Source organism: Pipistrellus hanaki (assembly GCF_964339955.1).
Source record: "Pipistrellus hanaki genome assembly, chromosome: 7".
Lineage (NCBI taxonomy): Eukaryota > Metazoa > Chordata > Mammalia > Chiroptera > Vespertilionidae > Pipistrellus > Pipistrellus hanaki.
Window position 1 is genome coordinate 46,632,922 of NC_140509.1, and position 27,400 is coordinate 46,660,321.

Sequence of the window (27,400 nt, forward strand, 5' to 3'; positions counted from 1 at the left end):
CGGCCCGTTCCGCAGGCTCCCGCCGCCCGCCCTGGGCTGACGTGTCTGCTGTGTCCCGGCGGCTCCACCAGGAGGGCCGTGATGGCGGATGCCTGGGAGGAGATCAGGCGGTTGGCGGCCGACTTCCAGCGGGCGCAGTTCGCCGAGGCCACGCAGAGGTGCCCGACCCTCCCTCTCCTTTGGGGGGCGTCCAAAATAGCCCCTGGGCAGCCACCCCCACGATCCGAGGCCACTGGCCCCCGGTCTTCCCCAGGCTCCGTCGCCATCCCTGCCTCACCCCCCACTCCTCCGGCCGGGATGGTGGCTCCGAGTGTAGTTCTTGGCTCCGGGTTCCATACAAACCCGGCCTAGTGCGAGCGCGCCCCGCTCCACGAGGGCCTGGCTGCCGGCGGGCGGGGGGCTTGCTTCGCGCCCTGTCCACCCTCCCCGCCATCCGGCCCCTGTCATCGTTGCCTTTGGTGCAGCTCCCCGCCTAGAATGGGCGTGAGAGACGAGGGAACCCCCTCGCACAGTACTTTGCAAATACTGTGTTGACTCTTTAACGTGTTGCTTTTCTGCCCATCAGACCAGACGTGCCCCTAGGCCAGACCCATGGTCCCATCTGTCATTTTGAGGGACTCCTGGATACTCACATTTCCTACCAAGCCCCTAATTTTTTTTTTTGGGGGGGGATATGTCCAGAGCTCCCTAACTGTGCTTGTCTAACAGAACACACGTATAATGCTCATAGAATCCTTGTCTGTTTCTTGCCATTGATGTTTTTGTTCCTTCTGGGGAACAAAATCCCTTGATGCTGTGTTTTGTAGCACAAAGCAAACGAGTGCGCCTACTGTGTGCTTCAGTGCTTGGGTAGCAAAGGGTTGCAGTTCTGGTTTCCCTAGGCCAGATCTGCCTGCAGACCAATTAATTGTATGAAGTGCCACAGTTTGGTTTTTTCCTACCTAAATTATGGGTCCTCATCTTCCTATTCATTTGCACATTAGAAGCTGGCCTAAGAGAGAGAAAACTTGAAATCCATACTGGAGTGATTTGTACCAATTAAGTACATGATTTAAGTGCATGTGAACCTGCTTACGCCCAAGTGTTGTTTTTTTTAACTCATTGAATTAGAATTATTATACTAGTAAAAGGTAGATATAATATAGAGCCTAATGATTCTTTACCCAAATGTTAGTTTTGTGTTTTTTTTTTACTTTTAAAAAGCCCCTATTCATACATTAATTTAATTTTATTGAGCACCAACTGTAACAAGTGATTTTAAAAACTTCTTGTTTCCCTCAGGTTGTCAGAGCGGAACTGCATTGAGATTGTAACTAAATTGATTGCTCAGAAACAGCTAGAAGTAGTTCATACACTTGATGGGAAGGAATATGTTACTCCAGCCCAAATTAGTAAAGAAATGAGAGATGAGCTACATATCCGAGGTGGTAAGTAATTCCTTAGTGGTGTTGTGTGTGGTTTTTTTTTCCTTTTGGTTTTTTGGAAGAGAAGGAAAAAAACAAAAAACAAAAAAAAACACACCTTAAAACTATGAATAATACATTATTCCGAGGTTTTAAGACACCCATCTCAATAGTCAATATGGTGATATCTTTAATATTTTAATTCAATCAGGTAACATGATCATATAATTAAGTCAGATATTGTCATTTTACAAAATAATATTTTGAGTTATTTTTCTGTATGTGACTTAATAAGTTGTTTCTTTTCACAGTTCCTGAATTTATTGCATGACTGAGGGGAGGGTACTTAGCTGCCTAGTAGAGTGGTAATTATCAGGGGGAAACAGATTTTAAAGGATTATAGATAGTTGAAAACCAAAGCTGTGCTACCATGCCTTTTTATTAAAACTTACCTTTAAGTAGTTGCAAATTAGGAAACAATTCAATATGATGCTACACATATTGTATTGTAGGAAATGCTTTTACAAGCACACACAGAAAGTTTTTGTTTTCCTTTGTCTTTAAAAATTTGAACAAACTACACAGAGCTAACTTGAATGCGGATTAAAATAGAAAAAAAGCTAAGAACAACTCTTCATTGGATATTATAGTATACCCTCCTTGTTTGTTTTCTTTATTTTCCTACATAGTTCTCATAAAGTATTAGCCATTATTTAGAACTAGAGGCCCAATGCATGAAAATTCGTGCAAGAGTAGACCTCCCTTTACCCTGCAGGCACCTGGGACCCAGGCTGCTTCCCTCCTCCAGCCACCTACAGGAACCGGGGACCAGGCTGTCTTCCCCCTGGCCCCAGCTTGGTCAGGAAGGACATCCGGAACAATTAGCATATTATCCTTTTATTATTATAGATACTTAACAGATTTTTTTTTTCTAATGGGTGGGAGTCTACCAATTTTAAATAATTGAAAAAAGTTCATCTAAATTTACTGTAATTGTCAATATCTCTTTGGTCATAGTAGATAATTGTGAAGGGAGATAAATAGCCTCCTTAGGTCTGGTCAACTTGTGTATCAGTTGGTGCTCATAATTGGCCTCATGTGACAAATGATACATTGAAAATAAATTATAAGCATGAAGACTTACACATATGGTTTAAGACTTACAGCTAATGGTTTATTATTATTGCAGCCATATGTCTTTTGTAGGAGGACTTCTTCTGTCCAAAATGTAAATCTGTTGGAATTTACAGTTTCTGGCTAGTGTGTAGTTCTACATAATTAAGAATAAATGAATGTGTTGTGTGTTTTTTTAAAGGTCGGGTAAACATTGTTGATCTGCAACAGGTAAATTTTTAATTCATGAAATTTTTTCCTATGATTTGTCCATTTTTTGATACTGTGAATTTTTTCAATGTTTAAAGTATTTACTAGTTACAGGTATCAGATTTAGTATAATGTTATGAAGAATTAATGATATTTCTCACTAATACATGGAATCAGTTTAATAAGTCCAGATATATTTAATCAATTTAATAAGTTCTTTCTCAGTTCACTTACTTATTCTTTATTTTTACCAAATAAACTCAAAATTGTCATTTTATATAATTACAGGATTTATGTAATTTGGGGAGAAAAACTCACCAGTTTCATGTTTTTAGTATGTGTAAGTAATAGACATATTTAAAAAAGTAGAAGATGTTTTTAGAAAATGTAAGTGCACACACGTCATCACCAAGGTATACTGTATACAAAAAGCTGGTGAATCTTGTGTGAAATGATGCCTATTATATGAAAATGTCACTTCTTAACACAGACTTCCCTAGCAAGTATCAGTGTAATTGTTCAGAAATAAAAATAAATAAGCCATAAGCCTCTGCTTTTTTATTTGACTAAGACTTTTACAATATTTCAAATAAATTTAAAATCTAAGGCTAAGTTTTTAAAAAGGTAGTTCTAAATATATAATTTTGAACTTAAGAAACAATATGAACTTATCACTAATAGAATTTATATTTTCCAGGTAATTAATGTGGATCTGACTCATATTGAAAATAGAATTAGTGACATTGTTAAATCAGAAAAGCATGTTCAGCTAGTGTTGGGTCAGCTGATAGATGAGTAAGTACGATATTTAAGAGCACTCTGTTGTGTGTGTGTTTTTTTAATAGTGTTAATATTTAAATTTAGAATAATTGTGGCTAATTCAGTATTTTGTTTAGAACTCTTATAATGCTAATTTTCACTGTAAGGATCATTGTACTTGAAAAGTAAGTGCTTAATAATGTGGAGTACTTGGAATAAAGATAAACCTTAATTTTTTTTTCCTAATTAAAGCAACACAAAACATAATTTTTACAATCTTCCTGTATGTAAAGCAAATTTGTTCCAAAAATATTAATGAAAAATGACTGCAGAATTTCCATTGTTTAAAGAAATCCCAGCATTTATCATTTGATTAATTTTATATTTAGCTACATTGATAAGGAAAAAAAATTTCCAAATATGAGTAATGAATAGTTTTTACCTAAACATACTCTATTAATTTGGTGCATACATTCTTGCAACAGAAATTAAACATAAAAGATAGGAAAAGACCATTTCATTATTCCTAATTGTGTGTTTTTGTTTGTTTGTTTTGCTTGTTTTTATTGTTTAGAAACTATCTGGATCGGTTAGCAGAAGAGGTAAATGATAAATTGCAAGAAAGTGGTCAGATAACCATATCAGAACTGTGTAAAACCTATGATCTTCCTGGGAACTTTCTCACACAGGTAACTTTTCCTAGTAGTAAATTGTGTCTTTAGAAAAATAAAGAATCTTAATGTTTTTCAGTTCTAATTTTTCTGAATATCTCAAACAGTATTATGAAAGCTTGTTAAGAAATTGATTGAAACGTATTTTTCTATAACATAAAAATATCAGCTAGGCTGACTTGAGTAGATGTAACTTATCTTGGGATGTGAAATATATCCAGACTTATTTCCAGACTCCAGTCATATGCTCGCTGTGGAAAAATACTCTCGGGGGGCTACTAAGAAATCAGGGTTCCTGCCAGTGGAGATTTCTGGGCACAGATAAATTGTTAATACTTGCATCAAAGAAGATAACTTTTCAGGTCTTGGGTTTGCCTAGCTTGTAAATTTTTGTAATATTTCTCTCTTCTCTGTTAGTGTTAGAAGCTGCAGAGAAGGTATTTTCTAAGACTCATGTATTTGTCTTGGCTGTATATCTTTCACATTGCCTATAACTAGAAAAAGTGGTTAATTATTTTTATGTTACATTAGAAATAGCCCTTATTAGCATGTAACTAAGCCTTTTAACATATCAGCCACTTGACTCATTCAATTCTTATGATATTTCCTAAAGCCTGAATCTTGACTTTGACTTATATACCTGTTTATGTTTGTTGGAATTTCTCAATTATATGATTTATCCAATGTCAGCATGCAGCATGACTTTAAGACTATAAAAATGTGTTTGTATGATTTTTTTCTCTCAAATTTATAAAAAAATTTGCATTTTTATTCTCAGGCACTAACTCAGCGACTAGGTAGAATTATTAATGGACACATTGATCTTGATAATAGAGGAGTAATATTTACTGAAGCTTTTGTAGCTCGACATAAAGCACGCATCCGTGGACTGTTCAGTGCTATTACCCGGTAAGCATGTATAAAGTCTGAATATTTCTTTAATCATGGTTTGCATCAAACACAATACAGGCAGGGCAGATAGTTAAGTATTACTAAAACTGAGGTAAGAATTTTGGTGGGAAGGTAAATTGATCCTGAATTGGGGAGGCAAATCCATTCCCTTGCTATTTCAGTGGTATAATTCTTATTAAGGGTATAGAACTTGATGCAGTTTTTGCCCAATTATTTTAAATTAATTGATATTTTTCATAAACTATCCTACTTATTTTTAATTTATAAATATGTATATCAAGTAAGACTTTTTTTGTTTGCTTTCTTTCCCTAAAGGCCTACAGCAGTGAATTCTTTGATATCAAAATATGGATTTCAGGAGCAGCTTCTTTACTGTAAGTTTTGTTTATAAATTTTGTCAGTTAATTAGCTGCTGAATAGACTGTTAATATAAAACTTACTAATTATAATTTTACCTCTTTTAATCTTAAAACTTATATAACTAAAATACTATATCTGGCTGGAAAATTTATTTGTACCAGTTTTCATGTATGTGTCTGTTACATCCATGAAACATTTATTGTTGGCTGCCACCAAGAGAATAGGATGGAAAAAATGTGTGTGTGTGTGCTCGCGCACATGTGTGCACTCTGGTACACGTATACATATATAGAGAGATTTTGAATTGTAGTATTAAGAATAATTTTTACTATGTTTGTTACAGATTTTTGCTACATTTTCTAATATTGGAGTAAACAGTGTTTGTCTAAAAGTTTATAGTGGTTAAAAATACATTCTTAGCCTTCAAACAGACTTGGAATATCTCCAAAATCATCGTGGTTCATTATCTATTTTGTGTGTGTTTATGAAGCTTTGCAGGGTTTGAGAATTTTTTTAAAGCTTTGCTGGAATAATTTTAAAAAGCAATGGCTTTATCTTTTGCATCAGATATCTGTGCAAATATAAGAATTAAACTGAAGAATGGAAAATCAAGTATAGTACCAAAAATTAATTTTTATTCCCTATATTTTTCAGAATATGGAGTTAAATTTAAATTTTTAAATATTTATTTAAAGTTAAAATGACATACTTAGGAGTCTACGTAAATGGGGATTGGTGGGGTTCCATTATAATACATAGTTCTTGAAGTAATTCTTGGCAGTTAGATAACTTTGGTCTGAATTTAGCATTTAAAATTATATGCTGCAGTCTATTGAGAAGTCTAGACTTTTCTGATGAATTCTAGTTTATTCAGTTTTAAATTCTGAATTCATATGTAAACTGATGTTTATTTCTGTTAAAGGCTAATTTTCATAAACCTTTGTGCAAGGTATCTTTTGAATGTGCTTGTTGATTCACTTAGAAATAATTCCTTCATAACTGTTTTTGTTTTTTGTTTTTTTTTTGTTTTTTTAGGGAATGTTGATATTTAGTCTATTTAATGTTATTAAGTAAAAACTATAAATTTGGTGTTAGTTATAGCACTACCCACTTCTCAGACTGGCATCAGTCTTTTGATGTTGATGATTGTAGTGATGGAGGTGGGGGTAATCATATACAGTTAACATTTATTGAGTGCTTATAATATACTAGAGGCCCAGTGCATGAAAAATGAAAATACATGCACTAGAGGGGGGTCCCTCACCCCATCCTGCCCCCTTCACAGTCCAGGAGCCCTCAGAGGTGGGAGGCGACGCGGTGATCAGTGGAAGGCAACGCCCCCATTACACCTCTGCTGCTGTCACTGCCGGCAGCGCAAGCCTCAGCCGGCCCTGGTTACCTGCACCTCAGGCCCATCCTGAGTCACTGGGCAGCTAACATCCAAGGCTTGCCTGCGCCTCAGACCAGCCCTGGGCATCTAGGGGGCTGAGGAAAATGGAAGACTCCAAAGGCAGGTGCATGGAGTAGCCAGACCCACCTGAGGGCAGGCTCAGCCATGCCGCGCACCTGCCACCCCAGTGGAGCTGAGGGGACTGGATGCCGCCATCATGTGGCTGTGGGCACCACCATCTTTGAGGGCATGGCAGTCAAGTACATATTCCCTCCTATTGGCTGTGGGCACCGCCATCTTTGTGAGGGTGTGACAGTCAATTAGCATATCCTGTCTTTATTAGATAGGACTAGTGATGGATCCAAGAATTTTATGTGAATACAACTACTGTATGAAATAGATGTTATTATTATCCCCATTTCACACATGAGAAAATGAAAACAGTAAAATGACTTGCCCAGTTTTTGTCAGCTAGTGGGTGTCAGAATTGAGATTTGGACTTAAGCTGTCTGCATCTGGAACCATCCTCTTAACCATGGCATTATACTTCTCTTTATAGATAGGGTTAAAATGTGTTGCTTCAATTTAAACAGTAAAAATGTAATAATTTATAATTTTTTTTAAAAGAGAGGAAGGGAGAGAGAGAGGGAGAGAAACATTGATGTGATAGTGACACATTGATGTGATAGTGTGTGTCTCCTGCACACTCCACACCAGGGATCCGATACACCCACCTGGGAATCCAACCAGCAACCCCTTGGGGAGAGGACAACACCTCAACCAACTGAGCCACACTGGCCAGGGCACTTATAAAAATGTTTATAGCTTAATTTTACACTGTTGTTTATAATATGATCTAGGTATCTTGACTTTTCTAAATACGAGAAAATTGAATTTGGTAACATCTATTCTCAAAGTATTTAGTCATTTCCTTTTAAGCAAATCATGAGATTAAATAATGGCATGTTTTTCCCCCCAAAAAATCACTCAAACTAAAAACTTAGTGTTATTGACTAGTTTTTACAAGTTGTGGATCTTTACCTACTTGCAAATTTTTCTGAATTTATGACCTGAATAGTCTCATAAATGTCAGGAAAATTTTGTCTGAAACATAAGTTAGTCAATTTAAACTTTAAATTGTGTTTTTAAATGGTAAGAATAACTAAATTGTAAAATAGTGAAGTTTTGGGGTTTTATTGAGATCTATACCTGCTCTCATTTATTTCTATTTGTTTTGTTTTGTTTTAAGCTGTCCTTGAAGAACTTGTCAATAGTGGACGCTTACGAGGCACTGTGGTTGGTGGGAGACAAGATAAGGCCGTGTTTCTACCTGACATTTATTCCAGAACACAGAGTACTTGGGTGGATTCCTTTTTCAGGCAGAATGGCTATCTAGGTAACATTTTTTTTCTTTGAAACTGAAACTTCTTTCTAATACTATCCACTGTAGAGAGGGATTCCTTTTCCAAGTCCAGCATGGATAGAAGGCGATCCAGTTCCTGAGTAGGGGTGATGGGGGATTGAGAAAATGAAAGGAAGAAACAGACACAGATACACTAGGGAAAACTGGGACCAGGTGGGAGCACTTTTCTCTGATGGAGAGACAGGGACCAGAGCCAATACAGAGTGTTTATTTTATACCCCAAAATACCAGAAAGTTTTATCAAAGGCAAGACAAAGAGATTATGCACATTCTTGGTAAATCCTCACTTCTTTGTAAATCCTCATTCCAGGTATCTGGCTGGATTTACATAATAAAACCTACTTTCCAGCACCTGGGCTGAAGGTCCAGCTGAAAACACCCTTGCCTTTTGGCAAAATGTGTCTCCAGGATGAGGCTCTGCTGCCGTCACTGGACTCAGCTGGCAATAATTAAGAAATGCCCAATGTGCCTACCCAGGTGCTCTCCACAGTCCACATTCTTATAACTTTTGAATTAGCCTTGGGTGTACAAACATACTTTACTGTTGACCAGCAAATTATAACGGTTCTCTTTGTGTGTGAAAGTAGCCATACTGCAGGTTTTTGTGGGTCTTAGAAACTGAGTATTGAACTATTGTAGAAAGACCAAAAGCTGGCACTTATTACCATCCTTCCAGTGATATACTATTATAGCTTCAATATTTTTTAATACATAGAAAGGAATTATATTTATTATTGTGTATGAAGTTGCCCAGTTTTTCAGGTTATTATACCTGATAATATTAGAAATATTTTTATTGGCTGTTAACTTTATAATGTTCATTTTTATTAGTTTTTTAATACTTCAGAAACATAGATGTTACTCTAAATTTGGTTTCTTAGGTTATGTCATTTTGATAAAATAAATTGATCGAATTTAATCATTAAAGCAATTAACAAAAATATATATCTCACTTTAATTTTATAACCCAAGTCAGACCACGTAAGAGATCAGTTTCATTCTCAGTAATAAACTTGTATGTAAGTCATTAGTTTTCAAACACTTTAAATGCATTCTAGAAATAGGGTTTAGCTTATGTTTTCTTGACTTTCTGTAATATACTTCCCAGTTTCTTCAACCATGGACTTTGATTAGAATGTTGTTATAATTAGTTTTCTTAAACATCATTACTTGAGGATGGAGAAAGGATAGTAGATATGATACTTTCACTAACTTTAATGGTTTAAGTCTTCATTTTTTATTTTTGTTTTATATGCTCCCATACTAGTTTAAATTAGACTGGAGAATTACTCTGTCCTAATTTGTCTAATGAAACATTTGAAAAATAGCCGAAACCGGTTTGGCTCAATGGATAGAGCGTCGGTTTGGGGACTGAGAGGTCCCGGGTTCGATTCCGGTCAAGGGCATGTACCTTGGTTGTGGGCATATCCCTGGTAGGGGATGTGCAAAAGGCAGCTGATCGATGACTCTCTCTCATCGATGTTTCTAGCTCTCTATCTCTCTCCCTTCCTCTCTGTACAAAATCAATAAAAATATATTTTAAAAAAAAAGAAACATTTGAAAAATATATTCCACTCCTTTATTTAACTATAATAAGCAAAAGAAATTTCTTATTATACTTAAATCATTACATTTTCCTTTATTCTCCCTTTCTACTTTAATTTCTCTACAGTTCTCATGTTTCCCTTTGACCCCCTCAGTTAAAGAGAGAGTAAAGCAGCTGGAATTGGGGAAGTACTTGAACTCATTTTTCTACAAATATGTTTAGTAGTAAAAATTTGGGAAAGTGACATAAGCAGGGAATATGCTGTGGTACATATTTGTGCTTTAATCTTTACAAAAAAAGATATAAGAATACAGTGCATTCACAAAGAATAGGGTTTGGTAGAAGTTAACTTTTTCTAAGATTTCTGAAAAGTGTGAAGATTGACAGTTCTGTTCCAACTTTGGAATGTATTTCTAGAATTCGATGCTTTGTCCAGACTGGGAATTCCAGATGCTGTGAGCTACATAAGGAAAAGATACAAGACTACACAACTCCTATTTTTGAAAGCAGCTTGTGTTGGTCAAGGACTTGTGGATCAGGTGGAAGCATCGGTAGAGGAAGCCATCAGCTCTGGAACTTGGGTTGATATTGCAGTATGTTGTTTTCTTAATTTTTCTTTAAACCAATGATACTGATATTTCACTAGTATATGGCCATTTTAAGAATTAGGATGCATAAAGTTCTTGGCCTTAGAGTCAAACTATAACAGTCATTGTTTCAATAAAAACAATCTTAATTATTTTACGCTTAAAGATTTTCTAGCTTTTGTAGTAAGGTAACTTCTTTATATGGATAGTTAACATCCAGAATTCTGTAAATCTCAAACAAACAATATAATCCTCTTATAAGTCCTGCCATACAGAAACTAATAAGACTTATCTGAGCATTTACAACTTCACTGGCATCAGGAATCATGTTGCTTTCGTTTATCACTTATCCGTTAATCTCTGCTAATATATTAACACAAGCTGCTTTAGCACTGATAGTCTTTTACTTAAGTTTTCAGTATTGACTTGCCCTTATTATGCCAAGAAGGTGAGTGTGGGTATAAAGAATAAATTTTTCATGTATCTAAAAAATTCCTTGTTTTAGATACATAAGCTCCCAGAGATTCTAGATATAAGTATTTGTTTAGTGAACAAATTTTATTAAATGCCTTCTGTGTGCCAGGCACCATTTTACTTGCCGGGAATGTGGTATTCAAATAAGTTTCCTGCTCTCAGGTAGGGGTACTTTCATTGGGGGCAAATAGTTAATGAAAATGATATTAACTAAGATACTAAAAAGAGCTAAAATGAAATATATTTTGGAGGTAAAGTTATCAAGACTTGTTAGAGGATTGTTTGTAGGTTTATAAGAGGAACTGAGTGTGACTTGTAGGTTTGGGACCTGATCAACTGAGTGGAGAATGGTGCCATTTATTAATTTGGGGAAGCAGTTGGGAGGGGTAGATGGAGCTGGGAGTCTGGAACTGGTGCTGCAAGTCAGTGTTTTGGACATGTGAAATTTGCAATTTCTTTTAGGCATAGGAATGGGAAGGTTAGGGAAGCGGTAGGATATACAATTCCAGAACTCAGAGGGATGTTGAAAGCAGAAATGTAACTTGGGAGGTTATCAGCATATAGATGGTTCCAAAGCCATTGCACTTAATGAGATCTAGAGAGAGCACATATAAAACAAATGGTTTATCTGGATTATATTACATTTATGCATTGTTCATTTTGTTTTGTAATTCCAGCCTCTGCTACCCAGTTCTTTATCAGTTGAAGATGCTGCAATGTTGCTTCAACAAGTGATGAGAAGATTCAGCAAACAGCCTTCAGCTGTAGTCTTTAGTGACACTGTTGCAGTCAGTGAAAAATTTATAAATGACTGTACAGAACTCTTCAGTGAACTGATGCACCAAAAAGCTGAAAAGGTATGCCAGGTTTCCTTTTACCTAGTATTAATAGTATTTCACATTAGAATCATCTGGTTATCTTTTTAAAAAGTGAAGTAACTTTTATACCCAAAAAGGAACACTGTTTTATACATTACTAGAATCCCAGTGCATGAAAATTCATGGGGGGGGGGGGGGAGGTGAGGGGTGTCCCTCAGCCCGGCCTGCCCCTTCTCACAATCAGGGAACCCTCAGGGGCGGAAGGCAACCTGACAGTTGGGAAGGCGATGCCCCCATCACACCTCTGCTGCTGCCACTGCCAGCAGCACAAGCCTTGGCTAGCCCTGGTTACCTGGGCAGCCGCCATCCAAGGCTTGCCTGTGCCTAGGGCTGGGCCTGGGTGGTTGCGGGGGCTTAGGGTACTGGGGGACTCCCTGGTTGGGCTGAGGGGACCGGGTACCGCTATCTTGTGGCTGTGGGCACCACCATCTTGAGGGCGTGACAGTCAATTAGTATTTCCCCCTTATTGGCTGTGTGTGCCACCATCTTTGAGGGAGGGGCAGTCAATTAGCATATTCCCTCCTTATTGGCTGAGGGCCACCATCTTTTTGACAGCATGAAGGTCAATTAGCATATCCCTTTTTTATTAGATAGGATTTTCTCTTATTGCATCATTCTTTTTATTTTCTCTCCTGGATTTGTTTTTCTCCTTCTTTATTCCCATTAGCACATAGAAATTAGAATTTAGGGAGCTGATTTTATGAATTAAAATCATATAAATGAAATTATACACTTCACAATTAAGTTTTATGAGGGTATTGGTCCAACATTAGAATCCATAAATATATAGTGGTTTTTATCTATTACTACACAGTATATTTACTAAATCTGTTAGAGCCTCATTAATTTTACCTATTTGGGTGCACAAACTGGAAAAGTTAACTGAGGAAAGAAAGTGTTTGCTATTATTAAAATTGATTAGTTCCTCAGAGCAATTGCTGTCAAAGTGTTTAGAAGTAGAGATCATGCCATGGCTGTTTTAAGGATATTCAATTCATGTTTCTAGTTAGCAGCACCATCTACCTATAAAACCTACTCACAAATAGGTAGAACAAATCCATTTATCTTAGACTGTTAATTTATGAGAGCTTATTAAATATTTAAATAATTTGTATTTATCTATATTCCTTTTAAACTCTTTAATAATCTAAAAAAAATGAGATAATTTTCTACAATCGGCCTGCTAAGCATTAGAGAGGTGTAACCTACTCTCAAAAGGATAAATGGATGGTGGCTGAATCATTTGGAGTATTCCATGCATCAGAAAATTGTGGGTTCAATTCCCAGTCAGGGTGCATACCGAGGTTAGGAGTTCAGTCCCCAGTTAGAACATGTACAAGAGGAAAGTGATCAATGTTTCTCTCACATCAATGTTTCTCTCTCAAATCAATAAAAACATATCCTTGGGAGAGAATTTAAAAAAAAAGATAAATGTAAATGTAAATAAAGGAAGGATGCTATATAAAATGTTTGCTACGTGTTAGCAGTTACTAAATGCTTATATTATTATTTTTTTATTTGTGAACTTTTGCTAAAATAAAAACTTAATGTGGTCATCACTGTTTTCTTTGTGTTCTGCCTCTAAACACAAATTCAGAAAAAATGGTGATTCTATCATTTGAACTGTTAGCATTTAGACATTTTTCTTGGAAAACCAAAAGGGAAATATTTTTAACATGAAAATGGACTTTTGTCACTACAGATTTACAATTCTTTTTCATAATAAAGAATCAGTTCATTGGAATAGTTAATTATTCTTAACATAAAAATTTTAAAAGCAGAAATCAAGAATGAGTCCAGGAGGAGTTTATATGATAAGTGTGCAATTCATTTATATATGCTTATTCATTATGGTGGAGGGGGATAGGGGGAGATTTTTTAAATCTTTCTAGTAATCCTAGGTCTCCAAGTATGGGATTGGACTTGGGAGTCTCAAAAAGAAAGGGAGTAAGAGTCAATAACAGCTAAAGAAGATTGTATTTGATGCTGTATCATCACTTGTTCAGAGACCAGATAGGATTTCTCATTAGCTGGTAATAGATAGAAAAATCCAAGAATAGCAAAGAAAGAGACTGATTTTTTGACTAAGAAAAACAGTCTTAGTGGCAACTGTCAAACAGATCTCTGTAATCCGCAGAAATGAAACCAAACAAGAATAATTATGAGTATATAAACAACTTTTGTTTTGTGCTATACTGTATATTTTTGCCTACCAAAAAAAGCATGTTTTATTTTAGGAAATGAAAAATAACCCAGTTCATTTAATCACTGAAGAAGATCTGAAACAAGCCTCCATTTTAGAAAGTAGTAATACAAGTAAGAAGGATAAAAAAGATGAACGAAGAAGGAAAGCAACAGGTAATAAATTATTAACAGAAGATTCAAAGATGAGATTTTTATTTGTTGCAATAAATTCTGTTTTTGCTGGGCACATTGAAATGCCTTTTATTTGTTCAATTCACCTTTGATTGCAAATACTAACTAAGTTTTCTGCTAATGAATTAAATATTGATTATAAAAATGGAAATATTGGAGATGATTTATTCTGTGTTTTATTTGTGAGAGCTAAGTTATTTTATGCTTGGTCCATATCCTGTTCTCCCCTCATCTTTTATGTTTCAGCCCAATAGCCTTTCTTTTTATTCTGAGTTGGCAAGTTCATGTTTGCCTCAAGGTCTTTGTACTAGTTATTCTTTCTGTCTGGAATGTTCTCTCCTGAATTTTCAGTAACAGGTTCCTTTTTGTCATTTAGAGATCAACTTTAAATGTAAGTTCCTGAGAGAGGCCTCCCTAATTACCCAGAATAGTGGACACAGTCACTCTCCATCATATTATCTTGCCATTTTTCCCCCTTCACTTTTATCGTTGTTTGGAAAACTTGTCCATCTCATTTTTTTGTCTTTTATCCCTAGTACTTAGAGCCCTCCTTGACATATTTTAGGTGGTCTGTAAATACTTATTGAATGAATGTATTTTCCAAGGAGATATTACTTTTTTAGATTTTTCTTTTTTAATTTAAAGTCACTGGAAATTATAATAGGTAGCACCACTATACTAGTAACTTGCTTTCGGAAACTAGCATGTATTTTCTACAACTTTTATTTTATGTGGAAATTCACTCATATTTCTTTGAGGTTGTTTTCTTTCCTCTTCAAAAGCCTTTTTCCTCAATTTTTCAAAAATGATATTTTGAAATTTTTCTCTATTCTTCTAGGAAAACTATATATATAGTAAATTACTCCAATAAATCATAGTAGTATTCACAGCCATGGATATTTTATCATATGTGAAGATATAGTTATAAATTCACCTTAATTAATTGGTTGCACTGTGTCAATATAAGTAGTCTATTTTTCTCCTAAAAACTCAGTCTTTTGATGTTTTCTCTCTGGTAGTATTATTGTATTGTAATAGTTGAATTACAGTGCATGGAATAATACCAGATATGAATGTCTTCCCATAAAACAACTTATTACCAATGCAATAAAAAGTACATTCACTTTAGATTGGTGCTTTTTAAAAAATTGTATTTTTCTATCATAAAAGTAAGGAAAAATAAATTATAACTTAGAAGTATCTGATATGATGAAATTTAAGGTAATTTTACTTAGAATTAAAAAAAATCTATATAAATTATTTAATTTTATTGAAAAATGAATTTTTATGAAGAAATATATTTTCAGTAGTTTTCAATGTTTCAGTCCCACTATTATATAAGCATTACATTTTGTTGAATACATATTTTAAGTGTAAATATCTAATAAACACCTCAATAACATTTTTTACTTTTATTTACAGTGTTTTAGTTTGTTTCATAATTTGTGTTTTTTTAGTCTTTATTTAACTAGTAGATGATTGGAATCTATATTTTTCTACTAAATCAATTTAATATTAATGGTCCATATTTTTAGGTGCTCTATAAATACAGGAGTGGGCAAAAGTAGGTTTATATATATACTATATGTAAATAATACAACGATAAATCCTATATAATAAAAGGCTAATATGCAAATCTACTGAACTGACCACCAGGCGGCAGATGCTTCAATGCAGGCGCACCGCTCAGCCAGAAGCCAGGATCATGGGTGGCTAACACAGCAGCAGTGGTGGGAGCCTCTCCCGCCTCTGTGGCAGTGCTAAGGATGTCTGACTGGTGACTCCTAGACTGCAAGAGAGTGCAGTCCGGGCTGAGAGACACCCTCCTCCTCTCCCTCCCTCCCAGTGCACGAATTCCTGCTCTGGGCCAGTAGTAATAATATAAGAGTACACCCTGCAGTTTGCATACTCACAATTGCAAACCTACATTTTCCAACTGCTGTTTTATTGAGTAGTTATATGTGAAATATTGCTTTAACCCCAAGATACAAATATTAGTGAGAGATACTTTAAGAAGTTTATCTTGTTGGATTGTGGAAGAATCAGAATGTCTCCTGTAAATATGGATAATGATTTTTCAACTAAGAAGACAAAACCAAGTATAATTAAATTGTGAAGTACTATAATAGGGAATATTCATGAGGCTGTGGTAACAGAGGGTCAAAATGAGGGCACATTTCTTTTGGGCATGATAAGAAAGGAGGTAAATGAATGGGTTTGGCAAAGGAAAAGCTACAGAAAAGTGTCATTAAGAGAAGAAGGAAGAGACTGCATTTAGAGCACGGGGACTATCTAATATCTGAATTGCTCAAATTCAAGAAATTTTACATTTTTATTTATTGAATTTATAAAACTTTTGTTTTAATAAAGACATTTGGGCATTAAAAAGTGACTAAAAGTTTAATTATTTGACTTTTATCTTTCTGCTGTAAAGTATGATAACATAGTGTCATTATTTTCTTAAAATGGTAATTAAGTTATTAGGGAATACTAACTAATGTCATTTCCACCAGAGGGCAGTGGAAGTGTGAGAGGAGGAGGTGGGAGCAATGCCAGAGAGTACAAAATTAAAAAAACCAAGAAGAAAGGAAGAAAAGATGATGATAGTGACGATGAGTCATCTCACACTGGTTTGTAGCATTGTTTCACTCTTTCTTTGTATATGCATGCTTTTTTTTTTTTTTTTTTTAACATTTTCTTAAGGTGCATACAGTTAGGTGAATATCCTTATACAGGAAGCCCTTGCTATGCACAATGTCAGTGGTCATAAATTTCAGTTACAACTGTTTAGTAAAATGACATTAGTCCCCCAACAAATGTGGTTCAAGGTATGAGAAATCAACATGGTTCAGTGGCCAAGGTATATTAGCTGTGAGTAATTGCATAAAGTACTAACTTTACCGCTAGCTCCTGAACCCACAGATCAGCACATGAATAACAGATGTGTCATGATCTATGACAGTCACATCACATTTCAGTTTATTAGCAATTGATTACTACCCTGTTCCCCCGAAAATATACAGTGTCTTATATTAATTTTTGCTCCCAAAGATGTGCTAGGTCTTATTTTCAGGGGATGTCTTATTTTTCCATGAAGAAGAATACAGTACACATTTATTGTTAAATGAAAATAAAGGAAATTTATTACCTGTATACGGTACGGTAGTACGGTAGTTGTCAACACAAACCAGACAAACTATGAATCAATCCTACAGTATCAAGAATTTACTCATTTATTCGATGACAATCATGTCATCATCTTCTGGAACATCATCATACCAACCCAATTCCTGAATTTCCTGGTGAATTTCTTGTGACTCCATTTCTTTCAGAATCAGTGGACCAAATCTCTCATGTTTAGCAATAGCATTCTGAGACAGAGCCTAGGGGGAGGGGGGCCTTATTTTCGGGGGATACCTTATATTTCACTCAGAAGGAAACCTGTAAGTAGGTCTTATTTTCGGAGGATGTCTTATTTTCGGGGAAAGACAGTATGTGTCTCTATTCACTTTATGCACAAAGCATGTAGTTGTGTTGCCTCATTGTTTCCCAGTGATAAATCCATGTGACATTTTTCAAAAATGGATAATCAAAAGAGAATTGGCTGTCAGAGATGAAAGTGCAGCAAATAAATAAAAAGTGATAACACTGGAAATAAACTGTGAATCAAGAATAAATGAAGTTGTAGAAAAAGTAGCTGGCTATGGGAATTGACAGTGCCACTGTTCAAGGGACTCCAGCTATGCAGCCAGAAGAACTTGGTAAAGGTGCACTTGACATAAATAAAGAAAGTGGAAAAACCTTTACATTAAAGAAATTCTCAGAGATGTTTCACAATGTTGAAAGGGCAAAGTATAAAATGTTGTAAAGTTAAAAATGGAATTGGGCAGTGGATAGCAAACTCTGGTCAACAGAGCCAAAAAACAATTGAAATTTCTTTTGAGAGACAAATTTTTTAAACTTAAACTTCTTCTATTGCCACTTCTTCAAAATAGACTCTCCCAGGCTGTGGTATTTTGTGGAAGAGCCACATTCAAGGGGCCCAAGAGCCTCATGTGGCTCGCGAGCCACAGTTTGCCTACCACTGGGATTGGGCAACTTGCCAAAGCATAGTAAAGATATTTGATTGGTATTACAAATTACAGATGAGAGGGAGCAAATGTTTAAACTATTCTTGATTTGTTTGTTTTTTTCTGAGAAATAAAACTTCCATTCTCAGTGTTTGTAATGAGTTAAATTACAGTGTACTAAATTAGTTTTGTTTTTCTCTTCCCTATACGCCAATAAGAACTTTTAATATTTTCACAAACATTTTTAAAAGGTCACAGAACAATTGTAAATTTTCCCATTTTTTATTAAGAACACTTTGCATAGTTTTGGTTAGCATAGTCATTTTTATGGTCTTGCATTGCTTTGCAAAACCAATTATGCTATTTTGTGGACAATGTATTTCTGCAAATTTAAGTAAGAATCTAATTGGTTAGTTGCTTCTACCTAAGGGGGAGAATTAAGTATATGTATCTTTCTTTCCCTACAATTCTTGGTGTTTGATGTGGTTAAGTTAGCAAGCGACATCTTACTTTATTTTTCTAAATAAAATTAAGATACTTTGTTTCTGTTTAAAAAAAATAAACTATGATACCGCACATCTCTTTCCAAATAAAAAGAGAATAAAAATTGAAGTAATAATTTGAGATTTTTTATTTTAGTTCTTCCATAGAGTTCATTATGTATGGGTTAGAGCTGGGAGATATAGACATCAAGTGACATGGCTTCAGCTATTAATGTGCTACTACTTGTAACAAACAGTTGCTTAAACTGTCTTTAAAGTATCCTAAGATAGGTTAAAAAAAAAAAAAAATTTGTTGGCCTTGTTGCATAAAACAATGTTGATTAAAGGAAAAGTATCTTCATAGAAACTACTAGCTCTACCCTTATTTTTGATGTTGAGACTGTTCTATGTGGATTTTTAGTTTTCATTGTTAAATAGATTTCCCCTTTCCCCAGATGCAGTAGAAGTAGGAGTGAAAGTGCATTTAAGAAAAAATTTCTCTAATATCTGTGGGCTTAAATAATTATTAAATGAGGCATGTGATATGCCTTTTAAATGTAGATTATGAAAAGGGTCTATAAAGTATAGATAAATCATTTCTACTTAAAAAAAAGTGCTTTATTGCTTTTGGAAAAGGGTTATATTGTAATCTCTGAAATCAGGATATGATTAGGTTCTAGCTAATATATAGAGTCAATCAATGTGAAAGATTATTAGAAGGAAACACAATGTAATAACTTTAGATGCCTGCAGGAAGCAAATGAAGAAATTAGACACTATTTGGTGTGAAAAAACAAATAGCAGATCTTAGAAAGAAAGGATAGTACTCATCTATTTTAAAGTTGTGATCTCAACTACTTATATCTTGATGCATAGTAAAAATTGATTTTTGAGCTATTTTATTTTTTGCTAAGATTTTATTTTTTAGAATCAGTATCTAATTTAGCTGAAAGTAGTCACTTTTTTTACTTTCTTTAATTAATAAGGGAAATACTATTAGCTTTCTTTGTCTACAGCCTATACTTTTCCAAGTAAATGAATAAGCATGACATTTCCACAATTAACAATCATTTTCATTACAGTAGCTACATACAAATTTTCCTTGGCAGATAATTATTTTTGAGTTAAAAAATAAATTATGGGAGTAAAGTTATGAGGTTTCTTTTTAATCTATGCCTTTGGGGGGAAAAAAGACAATTTTCAGCTTAATTCAACTTCAGTTGTAGTTCACGTGATTATAAAGAGTTTTTTTCTGAAGATCTTAGGTAAATTATAAAGATGATTTGACTTTTAGTAAATATTCATTTTCATAAAAAAGGAAATTTTGTTCAGTATCCATTGTTCAACAAAGAGAATTTATCTTTTTCTAAAAGATTTCCATTCATTTATTGACTGGATTTCTAACTATTTTTTAGGTCAAGGAAAAATTATCTTTATTGTTTTCTGACTGACTTGTAGAAAACAGTCATTAAATGAAGTTAGTAAAATAATTCAAAAGAAATACCACTATATTTTTAAAGTTACTTTTGTAAGTTATTGTATTGAACATTGGCAATTGGTGACAAAAAAATATCAGAGTCTGTAGTGGGCAATGAATTAATTACCACTTTATTAAATATGTTAGTGAAAGTAATTTCCTTTATGTTGCTCATTTGTTTGTTTTGTTGTTATTCTTTTCCTTATTGCTCATTTCTTTATAGGAAAGAAGAAGCCAGAGGTCACTTTTATGTTCCAAGATGAGATTGAAGATTTTTTAAGAAAACGCATACAAGATGCGCCTGAGGAGTTTCTTTCTGAACTAGCTGAGTACTTAATAAAGCAAGTATAAAACACATTTTTTCTGTTTGATGATAGAAATTGAGTTATTAAATTAAATTTTTACCAATATGATAGAAAACATATATTTTAGGTGGGTTTTTCCCCCCAAAGCTTAGAATATAATCTAGTCACCAAATTACAGACTTTGCCTGCAGAGGAATTCAATTAACATTTAAATGCTTTGGGCAAGGCAGTGGGAAATAAAAGACAGGAACGTGGAGGTGTCCTTGTGCACTGATCTTACAGTCCTATTTGGGTGGAAACCACCAGCAGTAATCATTGGTCTCTTCCATGGCATGAAAGGTAACATCTAAAAGGAAGAAAGGACCATTTGTATCTAGATTTGACAGGAAGTACACAGTGCACTATAAGGGAGAAAATAAAGAAATAAACTGCCTTCAAAGAGAATAAATTTAGCCCTGGCTCTGTTGGTTGAGCGTTGTCCCATGCTGTGAAGGGTCACTGGTTTAAACAACCAATGTTTCTCTCTCATATTGATGTTTCTCTCCCTCTCTCTCCTTCCCTTTCTCTAAAATCAATAAAAACATATTTTTAAAAAAGAATAAATTTGACCACACTAACTTAAAATGAACTAGGCTAAATTTATATTGTTATAGAAGTCAAAGAAACTGAGGCCTACTTAACCATTAATAATTAATGTGATCTTTCCTCAGATTGGTAGTCCCAATGTGTAAGGTTATATAAATACAATCCAGGAGCCCAGTGCATCTAACTTTTTGAACTTAGAAATTCACCTTTTGTAATGAATTTTTTTTTGTTCAGGAATTTATTACATAATCTTATTTTTATGTAAAAAGCTGAAATAGATACTATTTACCATTCTTTAAATAATATTTTCTGAATTGAACATCAAAAGTTTTTTTTAGTACACGAATAAATTGGGGACTTTAAGGTATTATCTGTAAGGATGAGGAACAGATTTAGAGTCTAGTATTCTCCAAATTAAATTTGAGAAGCTGCTCTGAATTTGAATTGAAGCTTTTGTAGTTTTTATTGTCCTTAACACAATAACTTTGAGCACTTAAAAACTGAGAAAAACAAACCATTTAAGTTATAATTTCTGGGATGGAGGACAGATTCTTATAAACTATTCTCCAAATTAATCTTATTTGTTTAAAAAAAAAATAGAGATATTTTCATAAACCTTATTTCCATAGAATCAAAAATTTGTATACATGTAAACCCAGTATGTTTTTAAGAAACTGAATATATTTATCTTAAATTCACAGACCTCTTAATAAAATTTACCTTGAGGTGGTACGTTCAGTATTCATGTCTTCAACAACTGCCTCTGGAACTGGCAGAAAGCGCACAATCAAGGACTTGCAAGAAGAGGTTTCAAACCTATACAATAATATTCGATTATTTGAAAAAGGGATGAAGTTCTTTACAGGTATACTTAATGCTATATTTTCATTCATTGATTTTCATAATTTTTCTTGTACATTCATTTTAATAAAACACCTTTGTTTTTCAGATGATACCCAGACTGCCCTTACCAGGCACTTGCTAAAGACAGTCTGTACTGATGTCACCAATCTCATTTTCAACTTCTTAGCTTCGGATTTAATGATGGCAGTTGATGATCCTGCAGCCATTACAAGTGAAGTATGTTAGTGATTTTCTTGCCACTCTTGATGTGTTTTGTTTTGAAATCTGAGCATATTTTATTTTCTCATATCTGAAATAATTTAAAAAGATAATAAAATACAGGAAAAAATTTTAGGAAAAAAAAAATCGGTGAGGTTTTAGGTCAAGTTCAGTACAGTGTATATACAGTTCAGGATTGGCAATGTAACCAGTCTATTAAAAGTAATTCTGCTTAATTACTTGGGAACCAGCATTTTATTTTTTCCTAGTTATTATGCCACATTCCTTTTTCCTGCTGAGTTACAAGTTTCTTAATAATGTTCATATTAGATTCCATAAATTTGCAGTCATTTTCATTTAGGGACACCACTTATTTCAATATTTACACTGATTCTGAAGAGAATATTAGAGTCTCTAAAGAGGGTGTATGTACTCACTCACCCCCCGCTATCCCAAATCTCTCTCTGTCTTTCTCTCATTTCTCTTATCCTGCTGACACATGGAAGGAGTAAAGCTGTAGCTGCTCTCTTTGGCTGACCACTATTGGCTAGCTCTCTGATTTGAGAATATTTTTAGCATATTATTGTCCCTAGTTTGAGCTATAAAATTCAAGAACAAAGATAAATTCCTTTTTACATTGTCATAGTAATAAATGTGTGTTGTTGTTTTTTTTTCATTTTGTTTGATCTTCTATCTACCACCTGTTAAAAACACAATGCCGAAATAATTTTTCCCCCATAGGTAAGAAAAAAAATTTTGAGTAAATTAACAGAAGAAACTAAAGTAGTCCTCACAAAACTTCATAGCTCCTTGAATGAAAAGGTAAGTAAGGTTTGATTTTATTTAGATATATATTGGAGCTAGCATTTGTGATATTTGAATAAATTTTTAAAAAATATAATTATGAATTAAGTCTGAAACTAGTATTTTGCATTCAGATATCTTTTTGGGAGGTGAAGGGGGAGACCAAGCCAGGGGCAATTTACCCTCTTTAAAGTGCTAAGTCACAATTTCACATTTAATGACAAAATAACCTTTTTTTTTTAAATTGCATTTAGGGTGTAAAATTATAAAACAGTATTAAATGGCTGTATTTTCTTTAAGTAACTTATATAAAAGTTAATTATGGTACTTAACACCTTTTCAGAGCATAGAAGACTTTCTTTCTTGTCTGGATTCCGCAGCAGAAACTTGTGATATTATGGTGAAAAGGGGAGACAAAAAAAGGGAAAGGTAACACTGAATTAATCTCTTATTAATAAACTAGAGGCCTGGTGCACAAATTTGTACACAGATGGGGTTCCTCTGGGTGGCCTGTTGGGATCGGGCCTAAGTCTGCAGTCCAACACCACCTGCAGCTCCCACCTGCTGCTCTCCCTCATGCCAGCCCCACTGCGCCTGCTGTGGGCTCGTGCCCAATCAGTCCCAATCGGGAGAGCCTCGCACAGCCACAGTAGTGTTTGCCAGCCGTGAGCCCTACATTTGACACCCTTCCAAGGGAAGTGGCCTGCAGGATCAGGCCAAAACTGGCTCTCTGACATTCCCCAAGGGGTCCCGGATTGCAAGAAGGTGCAGGCCAGCCTGAGGGACCCCATCAGTGCACATCGGGGCTGAGGAGGGACTGCAGAGGGCTCCAGGGCATGTCCTGCCCCGCCTCACCCAGTCTTGATCAGGGCTGATTGGAGCCGGCTGGCCCAGAAGGGACAGGGAGGTTGGCCAGCCGGGGAGAGACCAAGAAAGGGCTCCAGAGCATGTGCAGCCCATCTTGCTCAGTTCCAATCAGCCAGACCCCAGCAGCAAGCTAGGTGGTCAGTGCATGTCATAGCAGCAAGATGGTCAGTGCATGTCATAGTGACTGGTTGACAGGTTGACTGTCTGCCCCCTGGTGGTCAGTGGACATCATAGTGAGTGGTTGAGTGGTCTTAGCATACATTAGCATATTACGCTTTGATTGGTTAAACAGTTGACCGGTCACCGGATGACCAGACACTTAGCATATTAGGCTTTTATTATATATGATTCTTAGATGTATTATATCTGAAATTGGAATTTGACTATCTGAGTCTTATATTGAGAACTGTTGTGTGTAAATTGTTGTATACCTTGAAGCATTTTGGTCTTAATAAACTTCAGTATTCCTCTGACTCATCTTGATAAGGTAGCAGAGTTGTCTAATCCCATAGTTCATCAAGCCTGGCAACTTTTTATTACGTTTGTGACTTTCTTTACAGGAAACCTATTTAAATCAGTGTTCTTTTGTTTGATCCCCTGCAACTCAAAATCATACTTTGAATAAACTAGCTATATTGTTTTTTTTCTATCTTTTTCTAACACATTAGTTTATTCATGCCATTTAGAGTTATAAGTATCTGAATCCCATATTTAAAGAGGTCCCTTCAAATATTTATTTAACTAGATAATTAAATTAGAGAAGTTAAAAATGAATACAGAAGGGAAGAACTGAAATTAGTGAGAATTTGTGTGTTTTTATTTTTGTTTAGACAGATTCTGTTCCAGCATCGACAAGCACTGGCTGAACAGCTAAAAGTCACAGAAGACCCTGCTCTTATCCTGCATCTCACATCAGTGCTTTTGTTTCAATCCTCAACCCACAGCATGCTCCATGCACCTGGAAGATGTGTCCCACAGATCATCACTCTTCTTAAGAGTAAAATTCCAGAGGTATTACATTTTCAGTGCTCTTGGAACTTTTAAAACTTTTAGATTGCAAGTATTCTTAATGGATGGATGTGAATCATTGTGACACCAAGACATATTCATCTTCCTGTTTCCACAAATGCAAACAATGAATTAGGAGATTGATTTTAAGGATACTCTTTTAGGATCCTATCTGATCCATGGTAAAGAATATTTTGAATTTGAAAATTAAGCTTTTGGAAAAGTTACAATAATGTTCAGTCTTTTATCTCAGCTTATTCAGATTTAACCTGTCCTTCAAGGGTCTCTTAAAATTCTGCATAAATTTTGCATAAATTCTTCTGAGAAACTCCTCAACTAAAAGTAATTTTGGCTTCTTTGAACTTCCATATCACTTCGATTATATCTTTGGTGATAGAACCTAGCCAAATTAACTATTAAAGTAACCTGCATTCGTGTTTTTTGTCTCCTAAAATGTAAACTCCTTGAGAGCAAGGACCTTGAAATTTAGCTTTCAATTTACATGGCCAGTGATTTGTAAAGATGAAGACCTTCAGTGTGTATTGGTTGAACAAATCCTACTTTGTTCCACAAAAATTAAATCATGTTTCTTAGCTTTTCTTCTCTCCCTTTTCACAGGACCAGCATACACTTTTGGTAAAGTATCAAGGACTGGTTGTAAAGCATTTAGTTCATCAGAATAAGAAGACTGGGCAGGAAGAGGATTCCTTGAGTGATGAATTAGACAATGAAGAAGAAGATAGCACCAGTACTACTCGTAAAGAGCTTCAAGAACTTTCTTCATCCATTAAAGACCTTGTTCTCAAATCCAGGAAATCATCTATGACAGAAGAGTAATGAACTTAATTTACTTTTGCCATGTAGTAAACATTTCCCCCCAAAGTTATTGCTGAGTTATAAATAATGTTTATTTCACAATCTCCAGCCTCCCATTTGCCCACAATTTAGTTAAAACAGTCGTGTTGTATTCATTGTAAATTTTATAAATATGTGAATTTTTGTAAATTGAGTTCTCCATAGAAGATTTCTTTAAACATTATAATTCTAAAAATTATACATTTATTTTCTTTCCCCCATGTACTGAATGAAGAATAAATTTTCTGATGTCTTTCATTTCTAGGAAAGATTTCGTTTTGTTGTGTTGTTATAGTTCGAGTGACATTATCATATTTTTACATTATAGGCAGAAATTTAAGATGTGGTCATGTTTTTTAAAAGAGAAAAATATCCCTCTGCTTTCACAAGTGAAAATTGTGTATTTTATTTTAAAGTCAATATAAAATGCTACAAAACTAACAGAAATTTGCAAAATATTATTTTATTGCTGAGCCCTTGCTCTTATTTCTGTCGGATAGAGGTTCTTCCATCTTCCCCACAGGAGAAATCTTTAGGGATGCTTTTACAGCTTCAGGACATCTGAGTGACCCATGTGTTCCTGTGTTCTATTCTAAAACAAGATGCTAACAAGAGTAAGAAAGAATAAAATTTGCTGCTAATAGGTATGTCAGAAGTTACCAATGGAATAACTAAAAGTATTATGCAAATATTTTTCCTATGTCATTTATTTAATCAGTAGTCACTCTAGAAACTAATACTTTGTTGTGGAGAGATTTCTAAGTGCATTTACATCATTGCAAACTTTAAAAAAAATAAAAATAAAAACGCTTATAAAAAAGTAGGTATTCTTGTTTTTCTAAAGATTATTAGTAATTAAAACTAATTAAATTAAGCTAATTAAAACTAAAATAGTTCCTTGGAGTAATCATTTTAATCTAAGCAACAATTTATTATATATCAAAAGGAATTTATTTTGAATATAATAGTAAATTAAATCTCAAATATTAAAAAGTACTGTTGTATATAATTCCTTGTGTGGCATTTAAAATTATATGTTTTAAAATGTTTGAATACAAAGATGAGTCTACCTACCTCTACTCTAATTCTAGATAAAGTAATAGTAACTGATTGAAAGGAATTATATATTTACAGACTAATTATTATTATTAAAGTTGATAGGAATGTAATGTAAATTTTAAAATGTTTTTCCATTGGCATTTTTTATTAATATATTTTCAGAAAAATGAAAATCAACTGACCATGAACCCCAATAAGTTTTATGTGCTTATTCAGCTTTCAAAATATTGAACACACAACATATTCTTTTATTCAATCTTTGCGTAAGGACTTTATCATTTGTTTTAGCAGATACCAAAGTAATCTTTGTTTTTGTCAAACCAGAGAGTAGTTTGTGAAAATAAAAATGAAAAAAATAATGAAGCAAATAAAAAAATCATTCTTTGTAGTCATTAAATATTTTTCATTTATCAAAATAGTTCTTATTTTTTCATAGTAAATAAGAACAGCTTTGTTTTTGTAAATAAATTATATGGCTGATTTTTTATGTAAAAATCTAATTTGTTAATTAAATTGTTCAATGTTTACTATGATCTTCATTGGCAAATTGAAGAATCTTATTTAAAATAAAATTGCCTGTTGTTTCTATTAAATATTATGGTACTTTAAAGCTTCTATTATTTTTATTATTACTAGTTCAATTAATGCATATATTATATGTATTTATATTTTTAACTGTTATTCTGAATATTTTAAACATAGTTTAATCTATTTTTTTATATAA

General features: G+C 34.3%; 1 protein-coding gene across 1 annotated transcript; it reads left to right on the forward strand.

The window, feature by feature from the left end:
• Positions 1-27,283, forward strand: UFL1 (UFM1 specific ligase 1). Its single transcript, XM_084890804.1, has 19 exons — positions 1-158; positions 1,282-1,427; positions 2,719-2,747; positions 3,424-3,521; positions 4,060-4,174; positions 4,935-5,065; positions 5,384-5,442; positions 8,068-8,214; positions 10,205-10,380; positions 11,526-11,705; positions 13,964-14,084; positions 16,616-16,732; positions 20,355-20,472; positions 21,723-21,886; positions 21,971-22,101; positions 22,825-22,905; positions 23,231-23,316; positions 24,585-24,765; positions 25,381-27,283. Exons 1-19 carry the CDS (start codon positions 82-84, stop codon positions 25,597-25,599), a joined length of 2,376 nt encoding a protein of 791 aa, XP_084746930.1. The 5' UTR covers positions 1-81; the 3' UTR covers positions 25,600-27,283.
• Positions 27,284-27,400: the final 117 nt, after the last annotated feature.